At 36.4% G+C, this 13,059-nt stretch overlaps 1 protein-coding gene across 1 annotated transcript; it reads right to left on the minus strand.

The window, feature by feature from the left end:
• Nucleotides 1-937: 937 nt before the first annotated feature.
• LOC105053443 (protein WVD2-like 2) lies at nucleotides 938-12,547 on the minus strand. The gene is given in 8 exon segments (XM_010934595.4): nucleotides 938-1,427; nucleotides 4,228-4,338; nucleotides 9,367-9,438; nucleotides 9,536-9,629; nucleotides 9,723-9,811; nucleotides 10,587-10,959; nucleotides 10,961-11,152; nucleotides 12,395-12,547. Coding segments are annotated over 7 exon segments (1,194 nt in total). The 5' UTR covers nucleotides 11,149-11,152; nucleotides 12,395-12,547; the 3' UTR covers nucleotides 938-1,160.
• Nucleotides 12,548-13,059: the final 512 nt, after the last annotated feature.

The following is a 13,059-nucleotide window of genomic DNA, read 5'->3' on the forward strand; positions in this document are numbered from 1 at the left end:
TTCTAACCATCATCAAAACTTCCCTATTTGGCCGCTCCAAGCCCCCGACCTCTATCTGATTGAGGCAAGACTTTGTTCCACATAGATTGATCATTTTTTTTTTATTTTTTGCCTTTTGTTTGACCGAAGATTGGAGGGGCTCAACATTTTTGAAGATTGGAGGGGCTTAATATTTTTGATCGAAAAAGTAAGAAGAGAATTTCGGATATAGGATATACCAACCTAACTCGACCCATCCTTGTAGCCCAACCTAATCCGATCTGAGATGAATCCGAATTTTTTCCTCGCAGAGTCAGTACAAGTATTAATCAACCTAACTAATACCCACATATTGCCACCCCTAATTTTTGCTATATTTTAAACCACATTAGCACCAATTTAAGCCATACGAGCAAAACTTACACCACGTAAACACTAATGATTACCACATCGAACTTCCAATAAGACAACCGTCGAAACCGCATCTAAAAATAATATTAAATCAATTCAGATAATTCACGAACTAAATTTTTATTTTTTATAGTTTATAAACTATTTAAGAAAATCCGATTTAACCCAAAGATCAAGAACATAATCTATTCAAAAAGCATGAATCCATCATGAATACACAAATAGTACAATTTAATATTGATAAAATCACACATGAAGATCTTCAATGACAACTTAAGAAATACCAAGCTTTACTTAGAAACAAAGTAAATTTAATACGCAAAGCAAAAGTAAAAGGTGATTGCACCGATGATCTAATTCTCATATGCTCTGATAAAATCCTAAAATGTGCATTAAGAACAAAGGCAATAACAACAAAAAGAACTACTATAATTATAAGGATAACAACAACAAATACTACACAAATGTTGCAAGTTACGGCCAAAATCATTGCTACTCAGATGGCTTCAATAATGATATCGGTATTTGACCCAGAAACTAAAGCCAGTTGTCCAAATGAAGAGCAGATATTTCTTCCGATGGTTCTAATGAAACTGCTGCAAGACATTTGTGTTTGATACATATGTTTCTGTATAACTTACAAAATTTACACCATCAAACATCTCACAAATTCTAGCAACAAGTTCTCACAAGGACATTGCATCTTCCAGAAAAAGGGATCGTTTATGTTATGTAAGATAAATTAACAGAATATAGGAGAAATTCACCAACTAGGAATGCACAGTGACATCAGCCCTTTGAGAAAGGGGCTTGGGATTCTCCCTCACCGATTTGGTCTCTTCTTTATCTTTGGAAGTTGCATTTCCATTCTTCACACCATTCCGCAGTTTGTTGGCGTCTTCTTTGAAACTCCCTAAACTGTGACGGTTCACTGGACCACATGTTCCATCATTCTTATCTCCTTTGGATGGATTGTTGGCATCGCTGCAGCTTTTCCTTCGACCAAGTTTTGGTGATTTTGGACGAGTTGTAGGTAGCTTCAAATAAAGTAGGAAAAGTAAGAACAGCCTTATATATCTAGCATTAAAAATCTGAACGGTTGCATAGTAATTCAAGAGAAATTCTTTGTGCACCGCGGGCGGTGCAGAACCGCGCGCACCGCCCGCGGTGATTAGCTTACGCACGAGGCCGAAAGAAAAAAAAAAAAAATTTCACACGCTGTGCCCCGACCCAATCACTGCAGGTGGTGCACGCATTTTGCACCGCCCGCAGTGCACAAAGAATTTCTCAGTAATTCAATATAAGGAACTACGGCCACATTTGTCCACATAATTTGAAGCCCAAAAGCCATCTGATCATTACTAAAGTCTATACTGAACTTGTGTTTAACAGTTCATAAATTAATTTGCCAAGTTTAACCAGGTTTTCAAGTGTGTTGGGTAGGACTAATCCAACCTATATCAGACCGAAATTGGATCAAAATGGACCTGATCATTCCAAGAGTACAGAGCCATGAGTCAAGGCTTGGGTCCTAGCACCTAAGAATAACCTTCAATGGTGTGGTGGAGACCAAAGATTGTGTAATGATGCATCAGAAGGCCCCAGGACTTGGGGACTGTCAACTTGCCGTATTTTTTTTTTCTTTTAGTGAGCTTTCCCTTTCATTCCGATTACCTTTAGTTCTTGGTCATTTTAAATCAAGAGACGAGCCAAGTTCAGAAGATCTTAGATTTTATTTGACAACTAGATGGGCATGATTAATAAGTGGTACTGTTTATGCAATACTTTCTAGACTATAGAAACTGTTAACAAGGAACACACCTTACGGGGGTTTGTTTGGAATCACAAATATCTTTTTAGGGATTTAGATTTCAATTTAGCATAAATTTTCTGTATTTTCTTTTTTATTTCTAATCATTTTAAGTTCTTAGTAGCTTATTTTCAATCAAGAGCTGAGACTAGAAGATCTTATCTCATTTGAGAACTTGAGGAGCAGGATTAAAGCAGTGGTAGTGTTCACGCATTGCTGCTCAGACTACAGCAACTGCAAACATGAACCATGCCTTATTGGGGATCAGTTCTGGAATTCCGAAAACCATTAGGGATTTTTTACTTATAAATAGGGGATCTTAGGTTTTTAAGGGATTGGATAGTTTTTTAATGGAGATTGATGATTTACACAATGTATGCTTGTTATCCTGTCGTGCAATTTTACAAGAGGTGTGAAAACTTCAAAGCATAGGTATAATGCCCATGCCTTGGAATGAGTTGTGCCGTTTTTATCTTTCCCTTTATTCTTTACAAGATATTGTGTTTTCTTCTGCTTTATTTCTTTCACATATAATTTTGTTTTTTCCTTATTTTATTCCAGGTATTAATCCAGATTGCTTTACTTGATATCTAAACAGTGCATTGTCCAGTCATATATTTTACAGCACATATCAGCTGTTCAACAGCCGCTTGAAGCCATTTGTTTCCTTTATTTTAGATCCTAGTCCACTAGTTGAGTTATTAGATTCATCACCACATCCACTATAAGTTTTGTGCTGAACTTCCAATTTTATAGTTCTATTTTTTTAATAATTCAGATATGACTTGAATTTTCTAGCAACCTTAGGATGAGTTCAATCCTAAACCCTGTCCTACATTGAGTATCCAACATCATGAGGTCAAGCACAAAGCCCATGAGACTGGGCCAAACTGGTTCAATGCGAAATCAGGTCTATCTCCAAAAACTTGGACCTAGTCTGGACCAACCAAATGATGGATTCGATTTGGATCTAGATCTAGCACAATAAATTGAATCAGGTCAGCTATCAGTCAAAAAGGACCGAACCAGACAAACCTAATTGCCATCCTAGCTGCACTCAGTTTTGGATGGTCAGGTTCATCATGACTTGTCGCTTAACTTGTGGAATAGTACTACCAGACAATAGCATAGAAATAAACAGAACATCAGATTTATTACACAAAATCTGCATACATGTCACATGCTAAGGGACTTCCTCCAGAATTCTCTAAGCAAAGAGATCTCTAGCATCTTTAAAATTCATTAAGTTTGAACATTTAACTACTTTTCAAGAATGCAAATCTGCTTATAAGTTCCCCTTTCCTTCATCAACACAAAAGGTATTTCTGTTGTCCTGTGACAGATTTGTTTTATAACATGAGGATCAATCTGTCTAAGAGGGAAAAAAAAAAAAAATTTGTAATTTGATGCAGTAAAAAAAATGATGTAAAACTGTCAGCTTAATATATGTGTGTGTGTGTGTGTGTAAGATAATTTAAGAAAACAACACTTAAGTTATGAACTATTCACCAATTTTGTCAGGAATACCAAAAGATTGTTACTACATTGTTGACTGTTTACTAAGTTCAAGAACTATATCACAGTAATTCAGGATTACTAAACTTAAAAGACAAGCAGAAAAAATAGATGTGCCTATGGATGGAAGAGCACATATCTGAATTATAACAATTCAAGCAGCAAGCTACTAAGAAGCATGTTTTTTGTTTTTACTATTGCTCATCATGGCAAAAAATTCAACTGCAACACCTAGAGCTCTCAAAGACTCAGTATGCTGTAGCCAATCAAACTATGATATGACAAACCTTAATTACAATATAGATGTATAACCTGTGCATTTAATGGACAGATTCACTGATAAAAACTCATAGAGGTTAGACCTCTACAGCAGCCAAATCATGGCCAGTTAAGAACCATGTCCATGAATAATGAAAGCTTCAAAATCTGTTACATAGTGCAGAGCCAGCATAAATCTCCTTCTAATGGACTAGACAAATAGTTGCATAGAAGCAGCTAGTTTAGAGTTGTACCTTTTTAAGCTCAACCTTTGGTGGAGGACCTTCACGATAGAAGCTCGGCATAGGCATAGCTTTGAAAGTCAAGCTCTTTCTAAGTTGCTTAAGTGCTGCCTCTCGTTCTTCCTGAAAACAAGGCAAACTTAATACTAAGGTGAATAAAAAGGTCTTATAAAATCCAGCTTCAGGTGAGTTTATGTACCAAGATTAATACAGAAATCATAGGCCCTGAATATTCCCAATCTCATATTCAATACAGTTGTTATGAAAAGGTCATAAACTGCAGTTCCAATAATATGAATTACGAAAAGAAAAGTAATGTACACAACTACAAGATATCATTATATGGACCAAGTTAGACCCAATAGGACTTTTATGGCATAACTGATCTTATTTTCTCCTTAGTTATCTCAATCAGATTTAAGATATTCAAACCATTTATGCTACTTAGTAAATTACAAGAACCCCCTTAAGATTAGCAGCAAGTTACACTTACAACCATTAGTTTCAACAACCTACGGTTACCCCCTGAGATTTAGTTTTGTCCAACACATTAACCTATAACTTAATAGATTGTTAGTCAAACTATTAACCTTAAATGGGATCCAAATGTCACGTCAGAAAATATCTAAAATGACCAAAACAACCTTCAGTGACAAAGCAGCCACCCAAGGACATAAGAAAACATATACATCCTCCTTCCCACCTAAGGGCAATTTTCACTTTTCACATGAGGGAAATGGTTTCACTAACACCGTTAATTTAACTGAGTGTAAGTATAGATTTTACAAACTATTAGATATAAGTGTAACAAAGACAAACTTCAGGGAGGTTTCCATAATTTACTCCTTTTCTATTTATTAGAACACCACCCAACTCTGCCTCGTCCCCCACCTCACCCCCTCCCAGAGGGCAAAAAAAAAAGAAAAGAAAAAAGAAAAAACAGTCTCACTTTTGATGATCAGATAATGGTACGAAAAAATTAATGAAAGAACAAGGTTTCAAGTGAAGCATCAACTAGCCAATTTCATATATTTGGCATCAGCTTTATAAACTATTGTATGTTACACAATCTTTCAAAGCATCTTCTAAATGTACTTATTGAAACTTTTTCCTTCCTGATTTGCTACAGGTTCAGCCTTGGCATTCTTATCCAAAACTAGCATCTTATGAATATAGTAAGATTGTCTCAGTCTCAATTACCCAGTACTTTTTGCAACATCGTTGGCCTCACTGTTGTCTTTTAACTTCCCAGATGCTCAATAAATTACCACTTCAGATTTCTAATGTCCTTGTTTGGAGAATCCGTCAGGTCTTGATACCTTACTGAGCTGGCGTTTTATTATTTAGTTTGTAGGATCATTGTCCAAAATCTTGCAAGATAATTTTTTTCTATTTATCATGTTACCCAAGGTCAATCTATATGTATCTATGAATTCTTACAGACCCTGAATCTCTTTCATGAGATTCAAATCCCCTGGTAGTCTTTAAAACATTCTTTACTGCCTGACCCATTTTGTACTCAGTTTATTCTCCAAGCTGGATTGTAACCCTGTGACATCATTTTTATTTGATTTCTTTCACATAACCAACAAATTCTACAGTTGTAACAAAAATTTTCTACATGAAAGTAAGGATGATAATAATTAGAATATATTTATTCTTGAAGCTTACCATATTTTCCTACAAAGTTGAGAATTTCATGAAATCCTTGCCATATAATATCCACAAGATCTTGCTTAAATATATGCCCCTTAACAGAGACAGGTTTAAGAAAAGTTCTGACTTTTCCAGAAAACTAAGTTTGATCTTGCAAAAACGTTCCCACAGGCTGATTAACCACAAACTAGAAAAAATCATCACCCTTTCAACACAAGTGAGCACAAGCATGCATGCACAAATAAAATAGAAGAACTCGTGAAATTGTGAAGCTAATTAGATGTTCATAAATTTCTGTTAGCTTCTGCTGCTAAAACAGATAAAAGGGACTCAAACATGGTGGCTTTCATGTGTTAAGCAAGATTAATATGAGTCACATGCCAGCATTAAAATTCTCTTCAACTTTAATGGATCATATGTTGACTTTTAAAGTGCATCTCATATCAATGGGACAAGGCTTGTTAAGATTGAGATTATGATAGGTCAATAGTTGATCAAGAAAACACTTTGAAAATGCTAATGAAAGTAAAGAAGATTGGACTTTTTGTAGCCTATCATAAGTAGCAACTAAAATATACAAGTAAATTGTGCATTATGGTATGGATGGGTAAGATGATACTAGAGAAGGCATATTTCTCAACCTAACAAATGGCCTTTATCTTTCAAACTTAGCAGCCCTCAGTCCCAGAATTCAACATTAATTTAATGTGTTAAGCAAGTTTAATATGAGTCACATGCCAGTATTAAAGTTCTCTTCAACTTTAATGGATCATATGTTGATCATTAAAGTGCATCCCATATCAATGGGGCAAGGCTTGTTAAGATTGACGTTATGAAAGGTCGATAGTTGATCAAGAAAACACTTCATAGTTACTGACAAAAGCAGTAAAAAAGATTGGATTTTTGTAGCCTATCATAAGTAGAAACTAAATTACACAAGTGAATGGCGCATTATGTTATGGATGGGTAAGATGATACTACAGCAAATGTTATAGCAGGGTCAATAGTAGCTATCCATGGCTTAGGAATGAATGTAGTTCCCAACATTAAACATGCCTTCATCCCTCTCAGATCTCTATCCTAGCTGTCCAATCCCGGATGGTTGTTTCCTAATTGCATAACATTAATTTTTCACACCAAGCAAGCATATTTGCCTACCTCACAAATGGCCTTTATCTTTCAAAGCAAGCAGCTCAATTTTCAGAATTCAACACTAATTTAATATGTTGAGCAAATTTAATATGAGCTGCAAGCCAGTGATTGAGCTTTCCTGAACTTTAACAGATCATACCTTAATCATTAAGGTGGATCCTGTATCAACAGGACAAGGCTTGTTAGGCTTGACGTTATGAAAGGTCAAAAGTTGATCAAGAAAACACTTAGTAGTTACTGATGAAAGCAGTAAAGAAGCTTGGATTTTTGTAGCCTATTGCGAGTAGCAACTAAAATATACAAGTGAGAGGAAAAAAAGAACTCCGTTATGCATTATGGCAGCTTGCTATCTAATGGTCTGGAGCATGCCAGTATTACAGATGTGGATAAAAGCATATAAGATCCAATCTTTCTCAGAACTGAGATCACGAGATGCTACTTTTTGTAACAGAACAGGCAACATTGTTCCCCAAATAGAGATAATTCCTGAGGATTTTGCAATTTCCTGCGGCCATTGTTATTCACACTCTCCAAGGTGGGACGTGAAAGTTAAATTTAGGTTTCACATAGAGCAAAAAAAAGGGCTGCCATATACCACATCCAAGGTTGACTAGCTTCTTCCTAGGTTAAGAACATATTTCAAGTCTTTGGTGTCAGCTTAACCAAGTCCTCTTTATCATTCACTTCAAATGTGAGCCACATCTTGAAGATCATAATTGAGCATTTCTGAGATGACAGATGCTACAAATATTTTTGTTGCATTAGATGTTTTAAGAATTAAAGTTTTATATATGCTGTTGGAGTTACTACCACAAAGTCATTTAGGTATATGCATCAAAAAGTTCATAAAAAGAAAAGATCACTTTCACTTTAAGGAAACAATTAAATAGCGCACCTGCTTGCCATGTCATGAATAGAAATAAAATTTGCAGTACGTCCCAAACAAGTTAATTACAATGATGGACATTAATGGTTAATATAATGGATGAGGTGCTTGGCATACAACCATGGTTTCATGCAAATCAGTAATGCTGTAAAACTCTCTCCAAAGAGAAGATAAAAGTTACCAGGATCAACTTTGATGGAAGCCACCACCCCCTTCCTCAAGATCAACAGGTAGTGTGCGCAAGAAGGGATTCTTTGGAGGAGCCATTTTTTTTCAAACAAGAGCCACAGCTACTCTTTCCTTCATGCAAGTGGCTCACAGATCTTTGATACATCTATTCCAATGGCCGAAGTTCATGGAGCTTGGGAAGGGGTGACTTATGCAACCAAGGTCTTGGGGGCATCCAATGTTATGCTAACATGAGACACTAGCATGGTGATCAAATGACTGTCAAACTTCGGCATCTACTGATGGTTGTGCTCACTCCTTACTTTAGGACTATCAGAAAATGGTGACGGGCCTAGAATGCATTGAGGTGGTCCACACATAGAATGGTGATCAAACGGCTGTCAAACTTTGGCATCTAGTGATGGTTGTGCTCACTCCCTACTTTAGCACCGTCAGCAAATGGTGACAGGCCTAGAATGCATTTAGGTGGTCTACACGTACAAAGAGGCAAGCAGTGCTGCTAATTGGGTGGCAATATGGAATGCATAATATGTGCACCTTAACAAAAGAAGAAGAACAACAAGAAGAAGAAGGAGAAGAAAGGTTCAAATAATTCACAGAATGAAGCATAAACTTTCTAAAGAAAAGCTAAACAACCAATGACCCCATAGATGACCCAATAAAAGAAGAAGAAGAAGAAGAGGAAGAGGAAGAAACATACAAATAATTCACTGAATGAAGCATAGACTTTCTGCTAAAGACAACCTAAACAACCAATGACCACACAGATGACCCAAAAGCCATCATCTCATTGTTAATCATGGAATTGAAAAAAGGATGTAGGGTGCACAACACTGTACTTGAACTTCTAGACCAAAAGGTCATACAAAACATCACTTCCAAAGCCAAAATATAAGTCAATACTAAAAGACAAGATCAAGGATTGGTGATAACATCAACTCCTACATCACTAAAATACAGAAACCTCTACTTATACTCCATCTAAATTTTATTCAAGATAAACAAGTTGTCACAGAGTTCTATCAAAAATTCAGTATATTGATACGCCATAAAATATTTTAAGATTATTTCAAATGCAAACATGGTAAAACAGAAAGTTGTGAATCTCTAGATCAGAAGTTTACTAAAGTTTGTGTTACTGCCAAAGATAAACTACATAAAAATTGTTAATTTATCAAAAAGAAAACATGCAAGGGATATATGAAAGCATAAGTTAAACCTCAGCATAAATCATTTTTCTTTCAAAGATACTGAAAAAAAAAAAATACCTTGGTCCTAGCTTCACGCTGGTTTTTCTCGGCCTCCAAAGCTTGATGTTTTTCTTCTAACTTCGAATAAAACTAAGAAGAAAGAGAAAAAATAACACATAAGGTTTGTCTTCATAGCCACTATAAGTATTCACAATGTTCAGGTACTAAGGGATGAGAAAATAACTACCTCCTTCCGCTTCTCTGCACGCTCACTACATCTGAAAACAGGTGCAGATGCCGTTGTAAGCCTGCCTTTTAGTGTTCTCACTGATGCAGCAGTTCTGTATACTATTTAAGAAGCACATACCAATCCTTACCAGAAAAAAAAAAAAAAAAAAAAAGAACAAAGACCAAACAGAATAGCAAGAGGATACGAAGAGGCAATAGAGCAAGCATCTTCTTCATCTGGGTGCTTTGTATTATCAGGTTGCAAAGGCTTCCTTGATGTGAGAGTTGAGTCAGTCTGTAATATATTAGAGAAAACTATCATAAATTCAGAATCTTCTCTGTTTGCAGTAACCTTATGAGTTTCTATAAATCTGAGAGCTAATGTTCAAAAATATATAATCATATTGGTGATAATCAGTAAATCAAGGATGCGGCTGAAAATTGTCAAACAGGCATGATACCAAACATTTGCTCCTAAGTCCTATCACAGACAGCTTGTATCACTTCAGTTCAAAGAAGAGCTCTGAATAATGTCAAATCCATGCCCAACATGGAAGGATAACATTTTGAGTTGTGCTAGGACTTGTCTACAAATGTCATATATCTCATACACCAACATTCTTAACTTACAACTGGCGCCTTCATATATGATTCAGATATGCTCATTTCACAATCATTATTGACTGGGAGTATGCAATAAATGATGGCCACAACCCAGAATGGAATCAACAAGAAATTAAAAGGGAGCCTCAGCATAAAGGATACTCTTCTGCCACAAAATCAGGAAACAGACACAAATAATTATTTTTTGCAGGAGAAAGACCAGAATAGAATCCAGACATGCCACAATAATTATCTGTTTGTATGATCAAAATCACCTATCAACATATAATAACTTGATAACTTTAAGCATGGATAGATTAAGACTAAACTAAGAAAACCATCAAGACATAAACTGGAATTGTTGCATTCTATAACATTGATAATCTCCCAGGGCTATATTTTCTTATGGATAGAAAAAAATGATTGACCAAAACACACGGAAGAAAAATCTGACTATACAGAATTACCTGAATCTTCTTTGGCATGTTACGTGCATGTTGATTGTTCAAATTAGCAGATCCATTCCCATTCCCAGCGATATTACCAACAAAATCTTTCCCACCAGTAGCACACTTATCACTTGCAAGAGCAAATGGTTGACGAACAGTGCATTTGGAACGGATTGCTCCAACATTAGCAGATTTGACTGCTTTAATGGGAGAATCAGTGTTCTTGTGACTATCTGGCTTCTGTTCTACACAGTTCACTTTTTCCTTCTCCAATGTGACAGCATCTATTGAGTTCTTATAACAAGGCATTTTTTCTTCCTTGGGAGAATCCACATCTTGATAGACAGAGGAATCCTCAACAAAAACATCTATCATATCCCCATTTACTCTGTTCTTTTATTTGTCCATTTGTGTGAGAATCTTGAGGATCATGAATATCCTTTCTAGTTTTATCAAATGTAGAAAGCTCCAGATCTTTATTAGTATGGTCATCAGGCTTTCTGGGATCATCTCTGGCTGAACATATGACAAAGCCTTCTGACTCTTCATCAGTACAAACATCTAAAACTTCCTTTCCCATTCAACTACAAGGAACAATAACAGAAACATCATATTGTCTGCAGATCAAATGCCTTGCTATGGAGAGACAGTGCCAAAACTATTTCAGCATGTGGAGTTACTCTTGCAGCAAGACTAATGTTTTCAGAAAATAAACTTATACATGGGGCACATGCATAGAGACATACAAAGCATGCATGCATAAAGTAATAAAGCATGATACTGGAAACCAATATCACCTATATGCGCCCCAGTTGCACAACTTTCAATCTGTACTGTTCAATGATGAACATCAGCCTAGTGGGTTAAAGCAAGCAATCACTAGAGCAAACGGTTTTCGAATTCCTTCATGTTTTGACTTCATCAATAATAATTTTTATCAAACTTTTACTGATTCAAAGAAATGATAATTCCCTAACAATCAATTAACACAGTCCAATCACGATATGTCTAGCATCATGAAACAAAAAAACTTAAAGAATGGACAAAACTGTTCACTGTAAGGAACATCACTAACTAGAAATGTCAACAAATAGATTCACTAACATTACTTCGGAATTCATCATTAAGCATAATCATGAAGGGTGATGAGTTTGCAGCATGGCATACGAAACATGCTGTGGACATACGACAGCACATCCTACTAAAGGAATTAATGCAAATACACGAGACACTTTCACCAGAAGATCGTCATTTTCTTTTGTTGCAGTAAAAGTGACCAACAAAGTGAAGCTCCATGATTTCTAATCAGATTAAATATACACCTAGGGTGTCAAAATATATGTAAGCTTCTATCAGAAGAAAATGGATATCTCACTTCTATTTATATATATATTAAAAAAAAAACCTCTATCAAATTACATATAATGGAGAAATTACCAATTTTATAACGAAATAATGCATATTTCATTTTCACTGAAAAATTGGGGGAAAAAAGGAGAAAACATGAACTGTCGCACACAAGGCTCTACAAATAGAAGAGGAACGAAACTGATCGAGAAAATCGACCATCAAACCATCAAGCCACAAATAATCTTTCCTAAAACGTAAACTAAGTGCAGAAAATGCAAGACTCTAATAGCGAAAAAACACTGATGGACAATCCCTTAAACGAAACCCCAACGAAAACCACAGGAAAACACAACTTTCGGCCAGATTCACATGAAATCGAAACAAAAACCAGCAAATCTCACAACCCTTCAATCGATCCACGAAAACCGACACAAATCACCTTCTTTCTCTGAGAAATTTCTCCCACATTACAGTACCTAAAGAAGAATGAGATCAAGAACTAAATGAACGAAAGAAAGGAAGAAGTAGAGGGGAATGCCGGCGATTCCTTACGCTCTTCCAGCCGCACTTCGAGCCGAGAGGACTCGGTTCCTCTTTCTCTCTCCCTCACTCTCTCTCTCTCTCTCTTTCTCTCCACTTGTCGCTCTCACGGTGGTCTCGGTTAGCGGATTAATAGTTGTTACGGTATTTTTCGCCGGCCGTGCTCTTACGGCGTCATCTGACGACGGTTGTCGGACGTCTAGAGGGCGGTAGGTGAACCGTAGCCGTTTGATTTACTTCTCTCTTGCAGTCTTCTTCTCGGTCCCACCGAGTTCGAATATTTCGGTGGGTGTCGCGTTACCTTCTTGTCCGCGTGTTCCGCGACATCGGTCTTAGTCGCCCAACCTGGACTTAAACTTGAGACTTGGATGTTGGAGGTCATTGTTTCCTTATTGTTACCCGTTCGTGGCATCTTTGTTTAATTACTTCATGAGCAACTAACCCCTCTAATCACGCTAGAGTGGTTGTTTTATTAAGTTGTCCGACTGTGGCGCTACTTTTATGGCCGTATGAATGAGAGCCCTACCCTCCTTGTCGAGGAAAAGCCCAAAAAAAAAAAAAAGAAATAAAAAGGAAAAAAAAAAAAAGCAAAAGAGAGAGA

This window comes from Elaeis guineensis, chromosome 10 (genome assembly GCF_000442705.2).
Source record: "Elaeis guineensis isolate ETL-2024a chromosome 10, EG11, whole genome shotgun sequence".
NCBI lineage: Eukaryota > Viridiplantae > Streptophyta > Magnoliopsida > Arecales > Arecaceae > Elaeis > Elaeis guineensis.